Source organism: Anomaloglossus baeobatrachus, chromosome 7, assembly GCF_048569485.1.
Source record: "Anomaloglossus baeobatrachus isolate aAnoBae1 chromosome 7, aAnoBae1.hap1, whole genome shotgun sequence".
Taxonomy (NCBI): domain Eukaryota; kingdom Metazoa; phylum Chordata; class Amphibia; order Anura; family Aromobatidae; genus Anomaloglossus; species Anomaloglossus baeobatrachus.
Genome location: NC_134359.1, coordinates 49,696,287 through 49,722,259, shown reverse-complemented (window position 1 = coordinate 49,722,259; position 25,973 = coordinate 49,696,287). Strand labels below are relative to the sequence as shown.

Here is a 25,973-nt window from a genome sequence, read left to right as displayed (position 1 = left end):
CCTCACGGTTTGGACGGTTGCCTTCAATTGGGTCTTTATTGCTGGGAAACCCCGGAGGTTCCCGTCGCTGACAGATTTGACTGGTTTTACAGCAACTCCTAGCCTGGTCAGGGTCCGTAGGCCCTGCCGGATGGTGCTGGCTTCTCTTCGCTCCCCGATCCGGTACCGGCGGGCCACCGCCCCCGTCCTCGGTCCTTACGGTTGTACGTCAATCGGCCGCTCCTGCAGACGGTCACCACCGTCTGCCAACCTTGCTGTTCCTGTGCCCGGGCCACGTACCCGGACACGGCCAGTCAGTTCCTCCACTACTACTTCCTCACTCTCCAAACTCTAAACTGAACTGTCTTCCTTTTCCCGCCTCCAGGACTGTGAACTCCTCAGTGGGTGGAGCCAACTGCCTGGCTCCGCCCCACCTGGTGTGGACATCAGCCCCTGGAGGGAGGCAACAAGGATTTGTGTCTGACCTTGATGTTCCTAACCGGGGTGTGGGGTGTGTTGTTGCAGTACCTGTGACCTAGCTTGTCCAGGGCGCCACACAGTACATCACTCTTCAGCCCCCTCCTGCTGTACATTGCTCCTCAGCCCCCTCCTGCTGTACATCGCTCAACAGCTCCCTCCTGCTGTACATCGCTGCTCAGCCCCCTTCTGCTGTAAATCACTCCTCAGCCCCCTGCTGCTGTACATTGCTACTCAGCCCCCTTCTACTGTACATTGCTTCTCAGCCCCCTCCTGCTGTTATAGCACCCAGGTGGCAAGAGGTTACCTTGTGTTCATCGTCAGGCCGGGAGATGCAGGTCCTCTGCGGTGTCACGGGTGGCCTGGCCAAGTTCCATGCCCCGAGGTGTCCACAATGAAGAGGGCAGAAGGGTGGATCGGTAGGAGAGTGGATGCAAGGGTGGATGGTGGGGGTAGTTGATTGTCGTGACGCCACCTACGGTATGCGGCCAGGGATTTAGACGCCGCTGCGGTCGCTGTCCACTGGGGCGGATGGTATTGTCGCAGCCAAGATGGTTTTGCTCCACGCAGGAGGAGCGAGCCCCAGGGAGGATGCTGGAGGGAGTAGTCGTCGGGGGACTCGGTCGTTGGCGCCGAAGCGCACGGTGGCAGCACCAGCAGTACATCACTCCTCTCCTCAGCCCCCTCCTGCTGTACATCACTCCTAAGCCTCTCATGAAACTGACTATGGGATGGGGCTGCACTAAAAATACGCTGTGCTATTTATCCATTATGATGTGGCTGACAGCAAAGATACTTGCTGCTAAAGTTCCCAGGCAGCCCTAAACATTTACTAGGGGAACAGTCCAGGGGGGCATATATACTGCTCTGACCCCCGAGCCTACTTGACCATGAATGGTTGTGAAAATTGAAAAAAAGATGAATATCTACTGTGACCTGGAAGGGATATGAAAGTTCTGTTAAAAATCATCAGTCTAGACAAGAACCAGGATAAAAGTCCTACAGATTTAGGAATGGATGGTTATGGAAACGTATTGTTAATGAAATGAATGGGTTTTTGTTTTGATGGGACTTGGTCTTCTCTATGTACATTATATTTGGTGTACATAGTGCTATTTAGTATAATTTAGTGTATTTAGTATTTGTATGCGTCCACAATGGTTTGAATGTTGACTATAATACATTATAATTATTTGTACATTGACACTGATTTTCTTTTCCTTTTTTCCCCAGCACCTTCATGTGTGAGAGGCTGATTGGTAATTAGTGCAGGATGAGAAGATGGAGCAGCCACTTTTACCCCCACCAGGACCTGACAGCCTTCGCTTGTTCACTAGAGAATCTCTTGCTGTTCTCGAGAAGCGCTTTGCCGAAGAAAAAGCTAAAAAACCAGCAAAGGATCGAAGAGATGATGATGATGAAAATGGCCCCAAGCCCAATTCGGACTTGGAAGCAGGCAAAGGCTTGCCTTTCATATATGGAGACGTACCTTCAGAAATGGTCACAGAACCAATGGAGGATCTTGACCCATTTTACAGTAACAAAAGGGTAAGTGTAATTTTTGATTAATTATAATCAAATGTTGTATTATGTATATTGTGATTGTTATTGTATCAAGATAGAAAATGTATATTTTTGGTAGGGGGCAAGTAGTACAGTAGAAAAAGTTTTCTCCTTGTGTGGTAACCCTTTAAAAATCTTCTTTAGACCTATTAGTGTAAGGCTTATAAGAAACCCATGGACAGCTGGGATCACCAAAAGTGATGTTCCTGATTGCATTAACCCAAAGTTGTCCCAGAAATTATAAATTCGAATTTGCCTGTTTGTGCAGTTTTTCCAATGGAAATTAATATCCCTTACGCTCTGGGATCTCTATAAAGATAGAAATCCTCATACTGCCCTCATCGCTTACCTTTCTGGCCCCTCCGCTCAGCACTGTCACCTATCCAGTCCTCGACTCATCTGTTGATCCACGACACTTATGGTGAAATTCCTGAAGTTACCTTGCGCATGTGACGCGCCCACGGGGTCTGAGGGTTACCCATCACTGGGCCGTGGTTCTTCTGGGTCGCCGCGATGGCTTTGTCCGGTTCCGTGACCCCTGAGGTGTCAATAGAGCTGGGAATGGGGACGATGGGCCAATTATTAGCCACCGCTGCGGGAAGTCTCTCTGCTCGGGTGGATGGTAACGCAGCTCTGGTTTCACAGCTCTCCACAGGCAGAGCTTGGCCCCAGGGAGGATGATAGGAGTGGTAGTTGTCTATGGCAAATGGGCGCGATGTTGGAAGTGCCGGCAGTAACGGGACGACACAGAGGGTTCAGTTCAAGTTCTTTACTCACTAGAAGCACACTGCCGTTGGAGCACCGAGCTACACTGTGATGGGCTTCAGCCGATCCCGGATACTTTGAAGGTTGAGGCCAGTGTTTCCTTCTGTGCATCTCCTTTCGTCAGTTTCCCTCCACTCCCAGTTCCTGGGCTGTGGAACGGGTCACTGGTGCCTTCTGTACTCCCCGCGAACCCCGGGATCCCCCTTCTTTCCTAAGAACCCAAGACGAGCCTCCAGCTCCAGACCATGGGTCCCAAACTGTCTGTGTCTCTGCTTATCTCCTCCTGAGTGCGACCTGGTGCTTCCTGCACCCAGAACAGACTGACTATTGTGTGTGATGGCTCCTAACCCCTGTTGGTGCACTGCCTCCCGGGCTCCTGAACTAGTGGGCAAAAGGTCCCATACCTCATGATGGCCACCCCAGCACCTACCCTAGCCCAGTCCCAGTGGAAGAGCTCCCGTATTATGTGTTGGTTGAGTGTGTTGTTGGTGGTTTACTGGTGACGACCTCCTCCATATCCGAGATGAATACTGCACCTCTGGTGAGGTGCAGTACCCTGTGGTGCCTAAAGCCGCAGGGGCGCCACACATGCATATACAGATTTGACCCGGGATTTCAGCTCTTGCGGGGGAGATCAGAAGATTCATTGAGGACCATACAGGGTGAGGTGAGAGGAGGTGAGTATAAGGATTTTTTTTATTTTTGTTAAAGCGGATCTGTCAGCAGGTTTTTGCTATCTCCCTTGAGAGCAGCATGATGTAGGCAGAGGAATTCTGAATCCAACAATGTATCACTTAGATTACTGGTTGCAGCTGTTCTGATTTTTTAGATTTAGCCATGTAGCAGAGCTGAGAGCGCTGTACCGCCCACACCAGGCTCTCTATAGAGATTGTACATAGATAGTGAGGTGTCAATCAGAGAAGGGGGTGTGCCGGACTGCTGTGTGCGTGACATTGTAAAATAAATAAACATAGCAAATGAACAACAGATCAGACCTTAACAAGACAGGAAATCCCTGAATTCTAAGTTTTAACCCTTAGGGGCCCTTTGCACACTATGACATCGCAAGCCGATACTGCGATGCCGAGCGCAATAGTCCCCGACCCCGTTGCAGCTGCGATATCTTGTGATAGCTGCCGTAGCAAATATTATCGCTACGGCAGCTTCACATGCACTTACCTGCCCTGCGACGTCGCTCTGGCCGGCGACCCGCCTCCTTCCTAAGGGGGCGGGTCGTGTGGCGTCACAGCGACGTCACTCGGCAGGTGGCCAATAGAAGCGGAGGGGCGGAGATGAGCAGGACGTAAACATCCCGCCCACCTCTTTCCTTCCGCATTACAAACAGGACGCAGGTAGGAGATGTTCCTCGCTCCTGCGACTTTACACACAGCAATGTGTGCTGCCGCAAGAACGAGGAACAACATTGTACCGTAGCTGCAGCCAAAATAATGAAAATGACCGACACTACACCGATCATACGATACCAACGCTTTTGCGCTCGGTAATCGTAGTTAAAACGATTTACACACTACGATGTCGAGAGCGACAGATTCCCTTTAACACTAGAACTACTGGACTCGTGACACCTATATAGAAATACATGGTGCAAAGTAGTCAAAATGACTACCTCAGTAGTTCTAGTGTTAACCGTTTAATGATCCTTGGTGAAAATGAATTCCTAAAAATCCCCAATTTGGAAAATGGGGTATTTTGAGTAAAAATCAATTCCACTTGAATTTATTCACTCATTTCTACCAGGAAGGCAAAATCACTGGACAAAATATGACCTATTTGAGACGTGATGAGGTCAAATTCACTAGAAAGGGAAATGTTACTTGAATTGGTCAGTGGTAATAGGAAACTGGGGAGAAGGAAGGCCGATACCTACAAGAATGAACATCAAGCTAAAGAAGACGTGGATAATGGAAGCATGGCGAGTACTGGCCTACAGAGTATACAAGGGTCAGACACGAGTGAACGGACAAAATGAGAATTAATATAAGTTCACATCTCAGACATTTCTTTGATCTATTGTCAAAATGAATTTATACAGTTATATAAGTTAATTTTTTTTATACTTGTATGTATCTATGGAAAAATTGGGCAACTTTGCAAATGGACTTAATGAAAAGCTCCTCCCGTTTTGTGTCTGCAACTCCTCTACTAAATTGCTAAGAAATCCTGTGTAGTCTGATCCTGTAGACATATCTGACGGGCCCCACGGGGTCTTGGGAATACTCGTCACCAGGCCGGTGAGGGTCAGGGGATGTCATGGATGGCCCTGCCCGGTTTCGTGACCCCGTCGGTGTCAATAAAAGGGATGAAAGATGGGGATGATGATGAGGAAGGGGTTGAGGATGTTGGGAGTAGTTGTCTTGTGACGCCACCTGTGGTGTGCGGCCAGGGATTAGCTGTCGCTGCGGGTGATGTCCTCTGGGGCGGATGGTAACACAGCTTGGATGATTCAGCTCCCCACAGGTAGAGCTAGGCCCCAGGGAGGATGATGGAGGTGGCAGTCTATGGTGTTGTACGCTGGGGTGCAGGACTGAGGACGTCAACAGTAACTGGACAACAGGCCGGTAGTTTCTTTTACCTTTTAATGGTCAATCGTTATGGTCCCGAAGTTACAGTGGTCCAGTCAGCCTGGTAGCAGTCAGGGAGCTCTCTTTGACAGGTGGGTTGGAGGCCTTCCTTAGTATGCTCTGTGTATGGGTCGCTGTGGCCTGAAGGAGAACTGCATCCTCCTTCTTAGATGCTGTATGCCTTGCCCCTTGTGGCAGGCAGTGAGAGCCGGATGTAGGGCCCGCTTGTATTTCTGTGGCCCGGGGCTCTATTGTGCTACTTCGCTTTAGGAGACTCTGGTGGGCCAGGAGATGTGGAATCTCCTGTCCTCTGGGTGTTACTGCTGGGCCGTTAGAACCCGTCAGTTGAGGACCCCAGTGTCCTGATTTCTGCACCTGGTTCTGGAAAGCTTACAGACAGCTCTCTTACAGCGACTGTTCTCCTTCCTTGCCACTCTTGAACTAACTGAGGTCCCTCTTCCTGTTCCTCTGTCTAACCCCTCCCCAGCCCAGAATGCACAGGAAAGCTTGCCTCAAACAGGACCTGAGCTCCCCCTTCTGCCCTGAGTTAGGAAGTGTTGTGTGTAATTGTACCTGGAGATTTCCCCACTGATTCCAGGCATAGCATTGCCCCCCCGGTGGGGAGAACAACACCACTGTGGCTCCCATGACCACATATCTCCAGTCCATCCATAGCCTATTTACGCTAATATTCATTTAATTAACATAGATAGGACAAATATATAAATTATGTTGACTGCAGAATCTGACTACACAGGATTTCCTCCTAGTCTGCAACCGTGGACACAAATGTTTAGATCTGGAGCTACCTCATCTTCTGATAGTGGCCGCGGCTGGGTACTGCACATCCGCCTCCTATTCATTTGAATGGGACACGGATCTCCAGTATTCATCCGCCGCTATCAGAAGATATGGCAGCTCCGGAACTGAGCATTTTCGACCACCTCCTGCTGCCGCCGGCACCGAGTACGGCCTATTGGTAGGAATGCTGAGTGTTGGACCTTGGACGATCAGACATTGATGACCTATCCTAAGGATAGGCCATCAGTATTAGGCGGGCTTTGCACGTTGCGACATTGGTAACAATGTGTTACCGATGCTGCAGCGATAGTCCCGACCCCGTCGCACGTTCGATATCTAGTGAAAGCTGCCGCAGCGATTATTATCGCTACGGCAGCTTCACACGCACATACCTGCCGTGCGACGTCCCTCTGGCCGGCGACCCGCCTCCTTCCTTAGGGGGGCGGGTCGTGCGGCATCACAACGACGTCACACGGCAGGCGGCCAATTGAAGCGGAGGGGCGGAGATGAACAGGATGTAAACATCCCGCCCACCTCCGTCCTTCTCATTGCAGCCGGCGGCAGGTAAGGTGATGTTCCTTGCTCCTGCGGCTTCACACACGGCGATGTGTGCTGCCGCTGGAGTGAGGAACAACATCGTACCTGTCGCACCATCGGCATTATGGAAATGTCGGAGGCTGCAGCGATGATACGATAACGACGCTTTTGCGCTCGTTCATCGTATCAAAAAGGTTTTACACGTTGCGATATCGACTGCGAAGCTGGATGTGCGTCACTTTCGATTTGACCCAAACGACATCGCACGTGCAATGTTGCAACGTGCAAAGCCGCCCTTAAAGTAGTGGACAACCCCTTTAACAGCAGACTCCAGCAATCCCCTCTCCTTCAATTTTTCCAGGCACAGCTGTTGTGCTTGATATGACAGCTCCGTCTCTTCGAATTAAAGAGAATCTGTCACCAATTTTTTTCCACCTAAACTGACAGCAGCATAATTAAGAGACAAAGGCCCTGATTCCAGCAATCTGTCACTCATCAGGCTGCTTGCTGCAGTTTTTATAAAAACCCTGTTTTATCAGGAGGACATTATCACTATAGAGAACTAATAAACCTGCTGCCATGTAGTCCACCATATTCATGAGCTGTGTATAACCCCACCCCCACCACTGATTTGCAGCTTTCTGCCTATGCACAGTATACACAGAAAGCTGCCAGTCAGTAGTGTGGACGGGTTACACAAAGCTCAGCATTCAGAGAACTGCTGGATGTACAAGAGAAAAAATTGTGATTTTATCAAAATGACAGCAAACAGCTCAGAAAGTTACACATTGCTGGAATCAGGGTCTCTTTCTCTACATTATGATGCTCTCAGATGGGTGAGCAATAACCTGGTGACAGATACCATTTAAATAGGACTAATGCTACTGACCTGAAATACTGTAATACCTGCCTGGATCCACAGACTCAGACAGGCTATGATGGACAGGCTAGAGGAAAGCCGCTCACAAAGCAGGATCCCCCAGAACCTGAAACCCTTTAACCCCTATACAGGGATTTGGAATTACACAGGGCCCTGGAGATCACTACCTGTGGTAGGCTGCAGTCCGATGAGAGTTGTAACCAGGCAGGGTCAAACTGGGAAATGCAAAACAGGGACAGAGTCAGGCAGGCAAGGACGTAATCAGAAAACAAAGCAGAGGTCAAATCCGGATCAGGCAGCGAGGTAGAAATACGGCAGGCAGGAGAGTAGTCAGAGAACAGGCTGGGGTTCAAGCAGGAATCAATCAGAGCAGGGAGAACCAGAGTCTACCAGGAATACAATCTATATTTGGCAGTGACCAGCAGACAGAAGAGGAGATCAAAAGGGTGTGGTGTCTTCCCATTGGCTGTAGTTGAATAGTGGCAACCTCAGCTGGAAGACACACGCCACCTACAGTCAGCCAGTGGTACTTCAGGCGTCAGGAAAACCCAGCCTAGTGGATGAGCGGAGCCTGCTCCCACTAGAGACACTGGCACCGCCTCCTCCCCCATCACCAGCACTGTCCACAGCGGGAATACGGTGGCGTCTGGTGACTGAAGCAGAAGTCGCAGGAGCGGACTCTGGCGAGGACGTGACAAATACCTAAATCAGGCACCACTAAAAGTAGGTCGATAAACCTGGTAAACGATGACTTAATTGAGCAATAATGGTGGTGGATCTGATATCAGTAGAGGTGAAGTTAGGCCATCAATTTTGAAATTCTGGAAAATGCTTTTAACTACTTGTCTATACAGAGAATTTGGAACCTTAAATTAAAAAACAAGCAAACAAACAAAAAATTACAATCCATATAAAAAAACATTGAAAAATTTGTGCAGAAATTGTAACTAATAATTACAAGTTGATAAAAATTGAACTTTAATAGGTGACAGGGAATCTGCTCTATCTGCAGACCCTTAAGGGGGTGTTACACGCAACGATATCGCTAGCGATATCGCTGGTGAAAGCACTCGCCCGCGTCGTTTGTGCATCATGGCAAATCGCTGCCTGTGGCGCACAAAATCGTTAGGAGCCACATGGACTTACCTGCCTAGCGATGTCGCTGTTGCCGGCGAACCGCCTCCTGTCTGAGGGGGAGGTTCGTGCGGCGTCACAGCGGTGTCACTAAGCGGCCGCCCAATAGTAGCGGAGGGGCGGAGATGAGCGACCGTAACATCCCGCCCACCTCCTTCCTTCCTCATTGCCGGCGGCTGCAGGTAAGCTGTAGTTTGTCGTTCCCGGGGTGTCACACATAGCGATGTGTGCTGCCGCAGGAACGACGAACATCCTGCGAGCTCAACAATCAACGATTTTTTTAAAATGAACGACGTGTCAACGATCAACGATAAGTTGAGTATTTTTGATCGTTAACGGGCGTTCGTTGATGTCACACGCAATGACGTCGCTAATGATGCCGGATGTGCGTCACGGAATCCGCGACCCCGGCGCTCTATCGTTAGATACGTTGTTGCGTGTAACGGGGCCTTTAGAGTTTGTCCTGCTGAAAACAAGGCATCGGAAACCACTGCACTGAGAGTAACCTGACCCTTTCAACATGAACAAAACTTCTCCCAAAATTGAAAGCGCACTCGTCCATGTATTAGGGACAAATTGACATTTTTCGTACCTCCCTGTAGTTTGTAGTTCTCCTTTTCATGTTTAAGGCTTTATGTAATTGAAATGTCATTTGTCACCAACATATAAGTTTACTGTTAAATACTAAATAATAGACCTGGAGTAGGGTAGGTGGGAGATGCAGCTGTAGCTTCTTGCTCAGTTTTTCTAGCAGACTGATAGTTTGCATGAATATGCGACACATTAATTTCCTTTAGGGCATCAAGATCAAGGGCTAGACCACACTGTGGAGTTAGCCGTACGTCAGAGACTATGTATGTCCTCCCGGGGGCGCTTTGACCACATGATTACACACCAAAATCAACTGTAGGTGGGCAGAGTTTCAAATGCATTGCAAGCCACATTGTGTGGTCTCATACTTAGGTCAGGGTAACTAGACCATAGATTCTCTCATCCGGGATAATCAGGTCAATTATGCTAATGACACTCCGGTCAAACTCTGGTCCGAGTCCAATCAGAGTGTCAGCAGAGTATAATCTGATTCTCTCAAACGAAAGAGGAGAAAATGGAGTCCCAACGTTCTCCATTATGTGAGTCTGCAGAAATTGGACTGCACTTGGTTGACATCTGAGTGCAGTCCAATGTTTTCCACACACCCATAGACTTGAATGGGTGCATGTGATCCGATTCCACAGTTGAGCATGCAGATTCGGTCAGTGAAGTAAATCGGGTATCAGCACATATTAAATAACATTGGTCCAAGTGCTATTCATAAAAAATTGGATGGCACACATCCGATTTCTATACTCGTGTGACCCTGACAAGTGCCAGAAATCTTTGCAGACATGCCTACTCCATAGGACATACCAGACATGTACCCTTTTTCAGAAGACTCCTTACACAATTTGTAGGCACTAAATATGTAAATGGAAAACATTAAAAGCGATATATATGCTTCTCTAAAACGCACTACATATTTTGATTTTCTAAAGAACATTGTATTCACACAGTAATAAGCATTGCTTTACCTTCTAATTTAGTTGCAGACATTTTTTGAAAACCGTTATTGTGGATTTATTCCCAGGGGTTATGTCGCACAATTATACTTATTTTATAATGTTATTATACCTATTATAGTAACATTATTTCGTTTAAGAGTATTCTGCATTGCAAGTATTTTCAGAAGACATTGTTCATGGCTTTTTTTCTGTGTTGTAGTATAATGATCATTTCAGATTCAATGTCATCTAAGATCACATTGCAGTCAAGAGATCCCCACTCCATTACTGCACAATCTCCGTTTACAGGGATTAAATATTTTTGCAAAATAATTGATCATTTAATAATGTGTATATATGTGTGTGCATATATGTGAAAGTAAGAATTACAGTAGAGCTACAGTTGCACTCAAAATTATTGAACCCCTCATTGCAAATTAGGTTTTGTAGCAAAATTTACTAACTTTCTGTTGTTTGCTATAAACCAAACAAACAAGAACAATTAAATGGCTAAACATAACTAATACAATAAGTTGTTTACTCAAATTCATTAAAAAATGCCACTATTAATGACTATGGAAGTCTCAGAATTATTTCCCTCCTTAATGACAAGCGTCTTTAGTTGAGATGAGCGAACCCATGGAAGTTCACTTTGGCGGGTTCAGCTGGACTTTAGATACATTTCGGTTTGGGACCCGGACTAGACTGAACCCCAATAGAATATAAACACATGAATATAAAAGAATGAGGGCAAGATGTGACCAATAATTAAGGTACCAATAAAGACTACACCCTATTACTTGATATGGAGACAGGAGGACTATGGGAATGGTAGTCACGGGGTCAAAAACTGACCAATTCAAAATAACCACAATTACTGCTTTTTTGCAAAAATATAACAAGTGTTTTATTCATATAATAAATAGCAAAAAAGTGACATAACATGATAAAAACAACATTACACAGTGATCAGGCTACAGCAAGGAGGTGTCACTGACACAATAGAACCAGGAGTCCACCCTTCATTGGGGAAGCAGAATCACCAAAATAATAGGTGGGACATGGCCAGAAGAAACAACAACGGATACTGGGCCCAAATAAACATCAATGATCCGGAATGTGCACACCTATCAAGTGTGCACCAAAGAGGATCAGCATACATAAGGGGTCCAATATCCGAAGAGTCAGACCATTAACCACACCACAATTATAACAGAGACAGGCATTAAAAGATGCAACACATTACTGTGCACAAAGTCCCTGTGCTGCACTCACCCATAATGAGGAAGGTGGTACCCGAGTAAAACGTTTTACTCGGGTACCACCTTCCTCATTATGGGTGAGTGCAGCACAGGGACTTTGTGCACAGTAATGTGTTGCATCTTTTAATGCCTGTCTCTGTTATAATTGTGGTGTGGTTAATGGTCTGACTCTTCGGATATTGGACCCCTTATGTATGCTGATCCTCTTTGGTGCACACTTGATAGGTGTGCACATTCCGGATCATTGATGTTTATTTGGGCCCAGTATCCGTTGTTGTTTCTTCTGGCCATGTCCCACCTATTATTTTGGTGATTCTGCTTCCCCAATGAAGGGTGGACTCCTGGTTCTATTGTGTCAGTGACACCTCCTTGCTGTAGCCTGATCACTGTGTAATGTTGTTTTTATCATGTTATGTCACTTTTTTGCTATTTATTATATGAATAAAACACTTGTTATATTTTTGCAAAAAAGCAGTAATTGTGGTTATTTTGAATTGGTCAGTTTTTGACCCCGTGACTACCATTCCCATAGTCCTCCTGTCTCCAGAATATAAACACAGCAGACTGCAGCACTTATAGTCAATGGCCGCCTGTGTAGCACACATTCCGGCGGCCTTGGGACGCCTGTTCAGTATCAAGGGATTACTTGACTCCAAATACCATGTAAAGAAACAAATAGCGTCCTCCTGAGTGCAGATTCTTTTCTTTCTTTATTCCATCATAGTGCAGTAAGCATGCAACGTTTCGACATCAGTTTGTCTTTTTCAAGCATAGCATTAGATCTCAGCTGTCCAATATTTATACAAATGTCAATTACATGTAAACCAATTAAAAACAACCTCACACCCACATATGCGAATTAATCTCAGACATAAACAATGTTACAATAGAGCGATCTGACAAAGCTACATCTCATCAGATGTTAAAGACATAATATAATGCAAAATAGACTAAGGGGTACTTTGCACACTACGACATCGCAGCTGCGATGTCGTTGGGGTCAAATTGAAAGTGCCGCATATCCGGCGTCGTTGTCGACATCGGAGTATGTGAATAGTTTTTCATATGATTAACGAGCGCAAAAGCGTTGAAATCGTATCATCGGTGTAGTGTCTGACATTTCCATAATGCCGGTGCAGCGACAGGTACGATGTTGTTTCTCGTTCCTGCGGCAGCACACATCGCTGTGCGAGAAGCCGCAGGAGCGAGGAACATCTCCTTACCTGCGTCCCGCGGCTCATGCCGGCTATGCAGGATGGAGGTGGGCGGGATGTTTACGTCCCGCTCATCTCCGTCCCTCTGCTTCTATTGGCCGCCTGCCGTGTGACATCGCTGTGACGCCGCACGACCCTCCCCCTTAGGAAGGAGGCGGTTCGCCGGCCAGAGCGACGTCGCAGGGCAAGTGAGTGCATGTGAAGCTGCCGTAGCAATAATGTTCGCTACGGCAGCTATCACAAGATATCGCATGTGCGATGGTGGCGGGGAATATCGCGCTCAGCATCGCAACAATTGGCTTGCGATGTCGTAGTGTGCATAGTATAGTACATACAGATATCACAGAATCGCCGCACTTGTATGTAAAACGCAGCTCCATTCCTGAGTGGCATCGTTGTCATGGAGATCCAGTATCCAAAGTTCATTGCAGGCAAACCACATGACTCCCAAAGGCCAATCCAATTATCACACTCCCATTCATGTCTGAATGATGTCACAGGCCTCCTCCGATAGTATCGTTCAGGCTTTATAGTTGTTCCCAGAGCAATCCAGGCAGCTTCCATGCGCAGACGCAGTAATGCGGGCGTCACATGAGACGATCTATCGTGCGATGTGTCGTCGGGGTCACGGTTTTCGTGACGCACATCCGGCATCATTCACGACGTCATCTCGTGTGACACCTACGTGCGACTCCAAATCGGTTATAAATCGTGGATCGTGTACTCGTCGCTCATTTTTAAAAAATTGTTTAATCTTATTTGCGCAGGTTGTTCATCGTTCCCAGGGCAGCACACGTCGCTCCGATGAACGGAACGATGAACACAGCTTACCTGCATCCCGCGGCTCCCGCCGGCTATGCGGAAGGAAGGAGGTAGGCGGGATGTTTACGTCCCGCTCATCTCCGCCCCTCCGCTTCTGTTGGCCAGCATCGCTGTGATGGCGAACGTCCCTCCCCCTTCAGGAAGAGGATGTTCGCCGCCCACAGTGACGTCGCTCAGCAGGTAAGTGCGTGTGATGGCGGTTTAACGATTTTGTGCGACACGGGCTGCGATTTGCCCGTGACGCACAAACGACGGGGGTGGGTACGATCGCTCATGCAATCGCACGATAGATTGTACCGTGTGAAGCCCGCATAACCCTCCAGGGACATCCAGACCTCATATCAAACTCCATATTCAGCGGAGATATTGTCATTGTTTAAATCGCACATGTACCCCATTCGTCATATCAATAATGTATAAACAGATCATACCCACAGAATATCGATATACATAACGATGCTCAAATACACAATATGTTCCTATATCACAATATACATATGTTATACATCACTAAAAAAACCCTACCCATGAATCAATAATGCCACATTAGTCGTGGTTAAAGAGGAGACGCATAATGTGATCACGTCATAATATACATTATTTAATAACAGGGGAAACCTGTCTTCAAACAAACGATATCTTCACGTCACTCCAGCAGTATATTTTATATTATTATGTTATTGTAATCTAGTCATGGATAGAGAGGAAATTGAGTATAGCCTCAAAGGTCCACAATAATGTTGAAAAGACCGTACCATAGTCGTGGTTGTAGAGGAAAATGAATATAGATATTACCTCAAATTTATATTGGTATAAATATACCATCTACTCACCCATATAACAATGTATCGTAATATGATATCAATAAACCTATATAGATGATAAAAAGGATATACTATACATTCGACATTTCTATATAACATCAGATCACACCACATTTTTTTTTAAAAATGTCAATTTTTTTTTTCTACAAAAGACCAAGATAATTGAGAAGAACATGGGGAAAGAGGAGGGGGACATAGACCATACATACCATGCCACCATCCTCTGTCTCAATGTTCGTGCAATACTGTGGGGACAAAAATCAACAATTAAAAACATCCATGAATCATAATCAAAAGGTACACGGAGACATCAGGGACCCAATAAGCAAGGAGGCCGCTATTCTACTATGCCGATGATTGAAGGGTTCCCAGTGAGAGTAAGGTATATATTCCCCTGACTCCTGTGAGCGGAATATATATAAACCTCCCCAGATCTCACTGGTTGCCCCACAATGATCCTTGGCATAAACTCGCTGCCACCAATCGATTACGATAACTATTACACCAAGCTTACAGACGTGGAATTCAGGATCGAGATAACAGAACAGCCCAAGATTAAAATATATATGTTTAATCGCCTTAAGGGCACACTAGATACTACAATATATACAATATGAATATATAGATATGTCAGAGTACATTTACAGATAAGATGTGGTCACAAACAGAGTCAGATCAAGCAGTAACCTTATGTGTCTGGCCAAAGGGGGGCGCCGTTCGACCAGGGTTTCATGGACTTCCTCACATGTGTATAGTACACATGACCCCCAAGTAAAGACAAGCCAAGAATGTCCACATTGTCTTTATCAAACTGGCTACAATCCATGTCCCCTTCCACCTGGTGACCTCACAGGGGTGTACTGCCCCACCCCTGTCCTGAGTCTAAAATAATATCCCAAAGTGAATATGATCCGCAACTCCGGACAGTGAGGTCCGATCGGGACGGTTCTGGTGTCATCAGATCCATCTGTATCCCCTGTGCCTACTGACTCCACGCACGATTCCTCTACCGGACTCTTTCTCGCAGTTCTCTGTATCTCGCCGCCCCAGGGCGCGACAAAGAATTCGAGGGTATACAGAGATGCAGCTTGGAGTCCCAATTTTAACGATGTAGTGGGTGTATGGCTCAGATGCACGGTAATATCATAACTGTGTATGACAATACAGAGTCAGGAATAGGAACTCCTGCTGGGAACGAGGGTCCTGGATGCCTTTGAAGCTTTTCAAGATTTTCCAGTTTCCCACCCACTCCACTCCCTTGATGAATGGACATATCCCCCCAGGGGGGTCTTCCTCTGGCTTGGCAGTGTAATTGGATTTGACACCTTCCCAGATGCTGAGTGATCTGAGGGGAATCTCTGTGTGTGCAGGGAGGGGGGGTGTAGGTGTAGGACTTTGCCATAATTCTGATCATATCTCAGGATGTCCCTCACAGTGTTAATAAAGTAATTTGTTTTTAAGGTAATGCAATTTTTTAGTTTTTGATAAAGTCTATGTTTGGTATGAACACCGAACCTTGGGTTCGCTCATCTGTAGTCTTTACTCTTGTTGTGACCTGTTAAAAACCTGTTGCATCACCACACACCAGCTCCTGGAGGCATTCCTGAGGAATCTTAGCCCATTCCTTATGGCAATGGCCTTTAGTTCAATAACATTCTTGAGTTGTCAAGGGAGTGATCCAAAAAGTTAAGAGATCTTTGCTCTCAACCAACAAGGAAAAGGACACAAAATGAAAACAAAAACATTGACTCTTCCTGGAAATATAGTTGGAAGTGGAGTTCACAAGATTGAAGGTAAAGGAATATTGCTAGCACTGTCTTCAATCAGATTCCTGGTCAAAATCCCTGACCTGACAGCCAAAGACCCACAGCAAACCTTGTGCACAGCAGTCACCCAGGTTTTAGTTTACGTAGTAAGGCACATACTAAATGATTCAGGTCTTCATACTCATACTCCAAAATTTACACCTTTACTAATACAAAAACACAAGAAAATCGTCTACAATATGCTTAAAACCTTAAAAGTAAGCCACAGGGGTTTTGGGATCTGCTCTATTTAGCAATGAAGTAGAACTGAACCTTTTTGGCCTTATGGATCAACAGCATGTCTGAAGGAGACGAATGAAGCATATGCTGAAAAGAACACCCTACATACAGTACAGCATGGTGGCTCTGTGAAGCATGGAGGTGGCTCAGTGAATTTTGAGGGCTTTGCTTCCTCTGACACGGGTGATCTGCAGTATGGGGCAGGGCTAGATAAATTTAATCAAGTGTTAGGAAATTCTAGAAGAAAGTAGTATGCCTTTTGTAAGGAAACTGAAATTTGGCCATCATTGGACCTTGAAATAAGACAATTATCCAAATAATACCTTGAAATACACAAAGCCTTGGTTTCAAGAGAAGGCTAGGAAACTTCTACAGCGTCCATCTCCAACTCCATAAAAATTCTGTGATGAGATTTGAAAATGGAGGTTGCAGCATACAAACACAATGAAATTAGTGAACTGGGGGCCATTGCCCATGAGGAATGGACTAAGATTCCTCTGTAACGGTGCTAGAAGCTGGTGTATGGTGGTGTATCGTATCATGTCTGCAGTCATAGGTGCTCTACTAAGTAATAAGTACACTTGTCATGAAGGGCTGACTAATTCTGGGACCACATTACTTCGTAAAAGAGGCAATTTGGAGAAACCGCTCGTTATTTTGATTTTGTTGACATATCTTACATTTTTATTTCATCGGTTTATTGGAAACAGCAAAAAGTTAGTAAAATTTATAGTTTGTGGTAAATAATTTTGATTGTCAGTAAAAAATGTATTTATCAAAATATCATCACGGTACTGTACAGCGTCCATCTGGAGAAAATGGTGCACAAAATTGCTATCTGATAAAATGACTAAAGAGTGAAAGGACTATGGGACAATTAAGCTACTTTCTCACTTCCAGTCTTCACAGTGTGAATATAGACCACACTGTCCAGACCAGCTTCAGGTCTCTTAACCTGAATTCATCAGACTGTTGCGTGACAAGGAGCGGTAGTTCAGTAGTCCCGAATGAGATGCTGTTCTCTCTCGTCACCCCACACAGTAAAGATGGGGTGGTCCTGGCTGGGTGTGTGGACTTGTATCATGAGGGTGATTCGCCCATGCAGGCTGATGGCTTTAGCTGGCCTGGACCAGACATTACCTTAAGCAAAGAAAGAGCCCCCTCAATTCTTAAAACACAGTCTTTTACTTAAATGTAACTTGACAAACACAGTACACAGGGAATTGCGGGTACACATCTTCTCAGATGTTTGTTGCTCTATACCAAGGATCACCACCAATAGTCTCTCCACTCCTTCCAACCTAGTTGTTCCTGTCCTCATTAGTCCCGGTTGTTTCTCTACCATCCAGCCCACCATCACAGTACCGACCGTGAGAGTCATTCCATCCCTTAGTGCTACTCTGCGTCCCATTCTCCTTGCCAAGGAGATAGTGTGCCACTATGGACAAACTCTAGCCTCATGCTACTGATGCTTTCAGAAAGTCTGTCCATTGTTCCCTTTTTGTCTCACGTACTGTGTGACCAGGCCCTTCCCCTTCTGTAGTCATAGACTGTCTGGGGCCTTGGTGCTGTGTGTCCTGTATGAGGTACCAACTTTCCCAGTCGCTAGTTCTCCTGGTCACCACGCTGACCAGACTACAGTGGATACTTTGTCTACCTTTTACCTCCTTTTTTACACTATCCCTGGCTCCAGTCGCTTTTAGCTTCAGGGACACCCTTGTCATTGCTGAGCTCAAAATCACATCTGCTCTAGATACAAAGTAATCCCTGTCTGAAGTTCTAAAAGGAAACCTGTTTCTTTCCCTGCACGCTAACCCCTCCCCTATTAGCCAGTTCCAACATTAACTCTATTTGCCCCTACAGCCTGTTGCTGGGCAGACTTGACCTTTTACCTACATTTCTATACACACACACATTATAATGCTCTGCATTATCACTCCTACATAACACTGCTATACCTTACAAAATACCAAAACATTTCACATTACATTATCAACACTGCTTCATCTTACACATTATACAATTCTATCTTGTATTACCAACACTCATCTCTATCATGCATTACATTACACAGCACTGACGCGATTGGTGTCTTCAGGGGAGAAACACGACCATGGGTCCACTTCCTTACAAAACTGTCAGGAGACCTGGTGCAGGGCCAGAAACTGCAGTCTGTACTCATACCATGAATGCCAGATGTGTAAAACCCGTTTGCTTCTCTGCTTGCATTTAAAATGTTTAGGCTTTCAAAAATTGGCTTTGTTCCCCTTTTAGATTTATGTTCATGATTGTTATTCTGACAATTGTTGTTGCTTTTATTGCTCATTGGATTGTTTTGTGATTTAACAATGGTATTGCAAAATTTCATTGCCAGCAAACAAACAATTAACAATTAACACAATATTTTTCATAGTAGCGTTTTCAATTCTCTCTTCATTGTTCAATTTGCACATTTGCTGGATTACTCTTTCTCTTCTGTGGAGTGTAAGCTCTTATGGTCAGTGAGGTCCTCTCTCTATCTCTCCTGTAGAGTGAAAGCTCTTATTGTCAGCAGAATCCTCTTTCTCTCCTGTAGAGTGTAAGCTCATATGGTCAGCTGGTCCTCTATCTTTCCTTGTAGATTGTAAGCACTTATGATCAGTGGGGTCCTCTCTCTCCTGTAGAGTGTAGGATCTTATGATCAGCTGGTCCTCTCTCTCCTGTACAGTGTAAGCTCTTATGATCAGCGGAGTCCTCTCTCTCCTGTAGAGTGTAAGCTCTTATGGTCAGTAGGGTCATTTCTCTCTCCTGTAGAGTGTCAGAAGCATAACATTTTACGCTGGAAGCGACGCGGGACCTCCGTGGATTACGCCGGACATGGATGGGTTTTTGGGGCTTAATAAAGTGGTGAACGAGGGTATTTGTTAGTGTTTTTTATTGCAAATAAAGGATTTTTTGTTGTGTGTGTTTATTAACTTTAAATTACAGGTTAATCATTGGGGTGTCTCATAGACGCCTGCAATGATTAATCTAGGACTTCGTGGTAGCTATGGGTTGCTGCCATTAACTCTTTATTACCCCGATTGCCAACGCACCAGGGCAAATCGGGAAAAGCCGAGTAGAGTTCCAGAACTATCGCATCTAATTGATGCGGCAATTCTGGGCGGCTGCTGGCTGATATTTTTAGGCTGCGGGGCACCCCATAATGTGGAGCTCCCCATCCTGAGAATACCAGCCTTCAGCCGTATGGCTTTACCCTGGCTGGTATCAAAATTGGGGGGGACCGCACATCGTTTTTTTTTAATTAATTAATTATTTATTTTACTGCACAGTATATACGCACCCACCGACGGCTGTGATTGGTTGCAGTGAGACAGCTGTCACTCAGTGTGTGGTCGTGTCTAACTGCAACCAATCATAGGCGCCTGTGGGCAGGGGAAGCAGGGAATATGAGATTGATTAATGAGCGGCCGGCATTTTCAAATTAATTGAAGCCGCATATCTTTGGAACAGCTGTTCTTCGCTGCGCTGATGATCAGGGATCGGTGAGTATGCGACAGGGGAAGATACAGACCGAGCGCCAAAGGGATGATGACTGAGAACAGCAGAAAAAAAGGTAAGTAGACTGACATTTATCAAAAAAACCCCCCCAAAAACGACATTGTTCGTTTAAAAACGCACACGGATGGCACGTGCTGAACACGTACATGCTCCATGTGCCGTCCGTGCCGGCACGGACCCATTGACTTTAGCGGGTCCGTGCTTGCGGGCTGACCGCAAAAAACGGACATGTCGGCCGTGTGGGAAAACGCACACATGTACTAACCACACGCACACACGTTCCATGTGATTTTACGTGTGTGTGCCATCTACCATAGGGTAACATTGGTCAACGTGTCTCCGTGTCTCCGGTACGTGCAAAAACGTACCAAACACGTACCGGAGGCACGGATGTGTGTTGCAGGCCTTAAGTGGTAAGGTGCTTTTTAAGAGTTTATCCGACTTAGAATCATGAAGAATAAAACAGTTGCAGAAGTTCCACAGAGTAATGAAACATCACTCAACTTTTTGTTCCTTTGATAAGATAATCCAGCGTTGACCATCCAATAATGCTCCTTGTCTTTGCTTACGTACGGCCGGCATTTGACTGGACTAGTCACTGATTAGCTGGCATTATGTCTTCCATAACTGAAAGTCTACTTTCACATTTCCGTTGTTTCAAATCCTCCAGGTCCGTCTTTGCGACGGAATGACGGATCCATTGCTTTTTAGCTGTCAACGGACGCAACGGATGAGTTATTTCACAGGATTCCATTCACAGAAATGTGAAATAACTGATCTGTCGCGTCTGTTACATCCATTGTTCATCCGTTTTACGACAAATCCGTCGGTGATCCTTTTTTTGGGACAGCACAATGGGAGTGCCAGACATTTTGGAGACCTATATAAACTGTGTTTTCATAGGCCATCTGTGACAGTTTGGAGAGAAAGGAGCATAATGAATGGTGTTATAGCTAAAATTGTGCAGAAGTATGTGGATTATTCCTATCAAGCCAATATGGAGCCTTGCAATGTGATTGTACACATACTGGGCATGCTCAGTAGAAAATGATGGAATCCAGCACTGTATTCCGTTGTGCGACGGATTATGGCAGACTCCTGCACCATAGACAACCATTATACCTCTTGATGGATTGCGACAGAATCCTGCGCAGTGCGTCGTTTCGACAGTTGGAAAAACGTTACATTGTCTTCCGCCCGACGGTCAGTCATTCTATGGCTGATCCGTCGCATGACGGATGCAATGCAGGCCCATCAGTTGCAATCCGTCGTTAATACAAGTCTATGGGGATAAAAACGGAATCCTGCAAATTATTTTGCAGGATTCAGTTTTTTCTCAAAGCAACGGATTGTGACTGAGGGAAAATGACGGAAATGTGAAAGTAGCTTAAAGGCTGCTTTATACGCAACGACATTGCTAATGAGATGTCATTGGGGTCATGGAATTCGTGACGCACATCCGGCCTCGTTAGTGACGTCGTTACATGTGAAATGCAGGAGCGACCGTTAACGAGCAATAATACTCACCATAGCGTTGCTTGTTGATACGGTGCTCTATTCCCAAATATCATTGCTGCTGCAGGTACGATGTTGTTTGCCGTTCCTGCGGCAGCACACATCGCTATGTGTAACACCGCAGGAACGAGGAACCACATCGTACCTGCGGCCACACGCAATGAGGAAGGAAGGAGGTGGGCGGGATGATTCTCCCGCTCATCTCCGTCCCTTCGCTTCTATTGGGCGGCTGCTTAATGACGTAGCTGTGACGCCAAACGAACCGTCCCCTTAGAAAAAAGGCAGATCACCGGCAACAGCGACGTCGCAGGGAAGGTAAGTCCGTGTGACGGGGGCTAACGATGTTGTGCGCGACGGGCAACGATTTGCCCATGACGCACAACCGACGGGGGCGGGAACGCACGCTAGCAATATCGGTAACGATATTGCAGCGTGTAAAGCGGCCTTATCATGTTATATGCAAACTGCAGTCACTGATTGACTGCAGTGGTCCTGTGCCAGCCACATATAGACTAATACCATCAACAACCCTGGAAGGTTGGTTTAAAAAAATATACAGTAGATAGTCCTGTTATAAAATGTAATGTAAAAAATTCCAAAAAATTAATTTAATTTTTTAAAATGTATTTAATAAATAGAGAGTTGTTAGTTTGCTGGTGAAGTGGGCGCAGGCGAGACTGTTTGCATGGCAGCTATGAAGCTGAATATTAGGGACAGAGTTCGGCCCAGTCATTCCGAAAATTTTAATGTGATTCTTTTTCTCCAAGCGTCGTGTCATTAGGAGCAATTTCTTATAATCGCTTCATCTTGTATTCATATTTAATAGACTGTTTATAAGTGTTTATTGCGTATACTTACACCCTCTTAACTTTCTCTCTATTTTACCATCACTTCTGCTTGAATATTTCTGAATATCGGCCAAAAGTCTATTACTTGTATTCCTGCTTTTGCAATGAATAGCGGGTAACCTCTTTGTAGAATGATGCTTTGTAAAGATAATTAGTTGTCATTATCCGAGGTAATGGGAAATAAAACCTATTAATTACAGATTGGGATGAATTCTGCAATTACTTCAATGGACATAACAAAGCTGGAGGAAGAGAAAATATATTTTCTGAGCAGAAATTCCTTATCCCAGTACATTAGGCTCTGCCTAGAAAAGGATAGCTCACAGATCAGAGGAGAGAAATGCATACATTGGCTAAGTATTGTGAATATGACATTGTTTATGTGCCCGCCCCATGTCATGCAACCCCTGACTGTTACGCTACCCAGAACATAAGAAAAGGGAAGGGAAGGGAAACTCTACGCCTAGGAAAGGGGAAGATGGGGACCCCTGACCGAACCTACAGCTGGTCCCTGGGATCCCTCACCACCCTAGATAGGTTCCGCACCTATGCGCCGAGCCGCATACCTGACCCTAGGAATCCCTAGTGCTGGACCCTAAATAGGGAACGTATGGCATGACCTCTTCATCAACACCTCTAACACTAGAAGTCCCAGAGAGGGGTCATTTAACATTTCTACCTTTGGAACCCAGACACGGGTCAAATGATCTGAAGGATTTTAGCTGACATCCTATAATCACCATCTTTTGTTCTCTAATTATGCCATTACTGTCGCACCACAGGAGGTTGTTGTTTTCCATTGAGTTTAGCCATTTAGTTTCTAGTTAGTTCTATTCAGTTTGGACTAAGGGTCATTTGACCCTCTTTCGGGACTTCAGGGGGGAGCTCAAAATTTCAGGGACTTCTAGTGTTAAACATTATTATAGAAAACACAAGGGGGCACATATGGCTAAAAGCATTAACTACTTATCATTAGATGACTCAGATAGAGGTTCAGCAGAGTTTTCAGCAACGATACCACAGAGGAATACAAGCCACCTGCTTGGAACCTCGGCTTGATGGAACTGAAAATATCACCAGCATCAGTCCAAAGGACGAAAGGGAGTATTTAAGCACCAAGATAATGCTGATGATCAGCAGCTGGGTGGAAGGCGAGCTCCTGCTGGGTCCAAAAGGAAAAGATTGAATCAAGCAGGAAAGCTACCTATACCAGTCAATACTGACAGCAGTAACAATGGAAAGTCAGGGAGCATACTGCGCAGCCAAAAGCTGTGACCTTCTATGGCCAGAAACCACGTGACTGTCTGTCACCCGTGACACACCCGTTACACTGACAAAGGTTAGTCTGTGAGTTTGCAAAACTTCACCAAGAGTAGGGAAAATAAATATAAATAGGAGGACATGTTATATCATTTACAGCAGTGGTACACAGCCTTTCTTACCCTGAGAGCCACATTCAGCTGTGAGAGAGGGTCTTGTGCCAAATCCATGGTCCCCCAAGTAGTGACATTTGGATTGTGCTCTGCCTTTCAACAGTAGTGTGTCGCCCTGGGCAAGCCAGGGGACACAGAACACAACCACCACACCCCACATCCCAGGTAGGAACACCACAGTCAAAACACAAACCCTTGTTGCCCTCTTCCAGCAGTCTGTTGATGCACACCAGGGGGTGGGCCAGGCGGTTGGCTCCGCCCACCAAGGAGCTCACAGATCTGGAGGCAGGAAGTTACCAGGCAGAAAGCCCAGGCAGGGCAGGAGTGAAGTCCAGTGAAGGGCTAGAGTGAACAACCAGAAGTGAAAGTAGAAAGGAGAAAGTAGAAAGTGACAGAAAAGCCTGAAGGTCCGTGACTGTGTGTCCGGACGGAACCAGCAAGGTTGACAACGACGGTGGCTGTCCGGAGTGGGACAGTTCGGAGGTTCCTGGAAGGACCCCGTTGGCTGTGTGCCCGGTGGTCTGGAGCAGTGTTCCGAAGGACAGTCAGCACCAGGACAGGGGCCTTTCGGACCCCAGCAGGGCTAGGAGTCGTCAGATCTGCTAAATCCGTTAGTGAAGGGGACGTAGATCTCCCAGCAACAAAGTCCCGATTGACGGCAACAGCCCGACCATTACCGGGGAGACACCGCCACCGCCAAGGCACCAGTTTCCCCAGGGCCAGCGCCTGCGGGCAAAGTGTAGAGCTCCTCCGGCCCAGATTGCAGCCGGGGAGCGGGTAACCGGAGGGAATCCACCGCTACCACCATCAGAACACAAGGTGCAGGGAAGAGTGACAACACCGTTAACTACCGGGAGTGCAGGTGCAACCGTCTGTGAGACCGTCCTACCAGCCGTTGGTTTACCGTACAAACTGTGTCCGTGTCTCAGGCTGAGTGAGTACCACAGTGCCGCAAGGCACAGCGCTGCCCCCGCGTCCCTGCGCCCTCCAGGCCCTACACTTCACATCACTTCACCGGGCCCCGGGATCACCAACCCCTACCCACGGAGGGGCAACACAACACCTGGCTGTTCCCATCACCATCCCCGGGACCCCCACACTGAGCAGCGGTGGTGCCATCACCACAACCGTGGGTGGCGTCACGAACTATAATCCCAACAAACACCCCCCTTTCACTCACGGGCGAGGAGTGTCGCTCGAGACACCCCGGGATCCGGCCCGCAGCTCGAGCCACCAGGAGCAACTGCCGGACCCGAGCAGAAGGGGTGAGCGCGGTGTGCTGACACCCTCCTCCCCGCCTGCGACAACTTGGCGTCACGAACAGGATCTTACCGCTCTGCCGTCAGGTAGAGGTGCGCCTTGTTACAGCCGGAGGTGTCCGGCAGAAAAATTTCAGAAGCCGCCATCTTTGGCGCGAAAAGTTCCCGCTCGAGCGTCTTCTCGAGCAGTAGAGGCGCAAAGGCCAAAACTCCGCCCCGAGAGAGGAGGGGCCGGAAAGAGCTAAGGGGGACGCGATGGCGGACGGCCGCATGTAGCTGCGGCTATACAAGCAGGGACGCCAGGACCCTGCGGCCATTGACTGGTTCCTGGAAGAGGCCGCTGCTAAAGATGCTGAGTCCGACCAACAACACCGTGGTCCCCGCGCCCGGCATGACGGCGTGGGTGGAAGTCCGGACCGCCCAGCTAAGCAGCCGTCTGCAGGTCCGCATGCAGCTCCTCCTGGAGGAGTGGGAGGCCGACATGGTGGAAGCGGTGGCTTCTATGCGGAGATGCGAGGTGGAGGAAGATTTGGAGGAACGGGTAAGAGACCCACGTCCCTGTATTCCCGAGGGATCGGCCGCTGCGGCTGAGGGGCCCGGCCTACACCCGTTCACCCTGCTGCCTCTCCCGCTACCCGCGTTAGCTGCTGCTGCCCCGCCACTAGGCCCGCTACCACCACCACCGGTAGCGGTACCCTGCCAATCCGCCCCGGCGGACCGACCTGCAGCAGAAGCTCATGACCACCCTGAACCGCTTCTATGGAAGAAGCCAAAGGCTGAGCCCGTCAGCAAAGATGCACCGGAGACACGGCGGGGATGCAGCTGCCAGGAGGCAGAGGAGGCCATGTCACAGCGGGGTCCCTCATTACTGAAGGTGCCGGTCGTAACCGACACGGAGGGACTCTGGCTGGGTCCATCCCCCGCACATGCTGAACCGGAGCAAACAGAAAGTACT

The 25,973-nt window shown here is 47.0% G+C and overlaps 1 protein-coding gene across 5 annotated transcripts in view; it reads left to right on the top strand.

The window, feature by feature from the left end:
• Positions 1–25,973, top strand: part of LOC142245033 (sodium channel protein type 2 subunit alpha-like) — a 295,688-nt gene that overhangs the window by 67,738 nt on the left and 201,977 nt on the right. For all 5 annotated transcript variants that reach the window (XM_075317276.1, XM_075317273.1, XM_075317275.1 and 2 more), the window contains exon 2: positions 1,690–2,004. In XM_075317276.1, coding sequence (XP_075173391.1) covers positions 1,738–2,004 — 267 coding nt within the window. In that variant the 5' untranslated portion in view covers positions 1,690–1,737. The remainder of the gene's footprint in view (positions 1–1,689; positions 2,005–25,973) is intronic.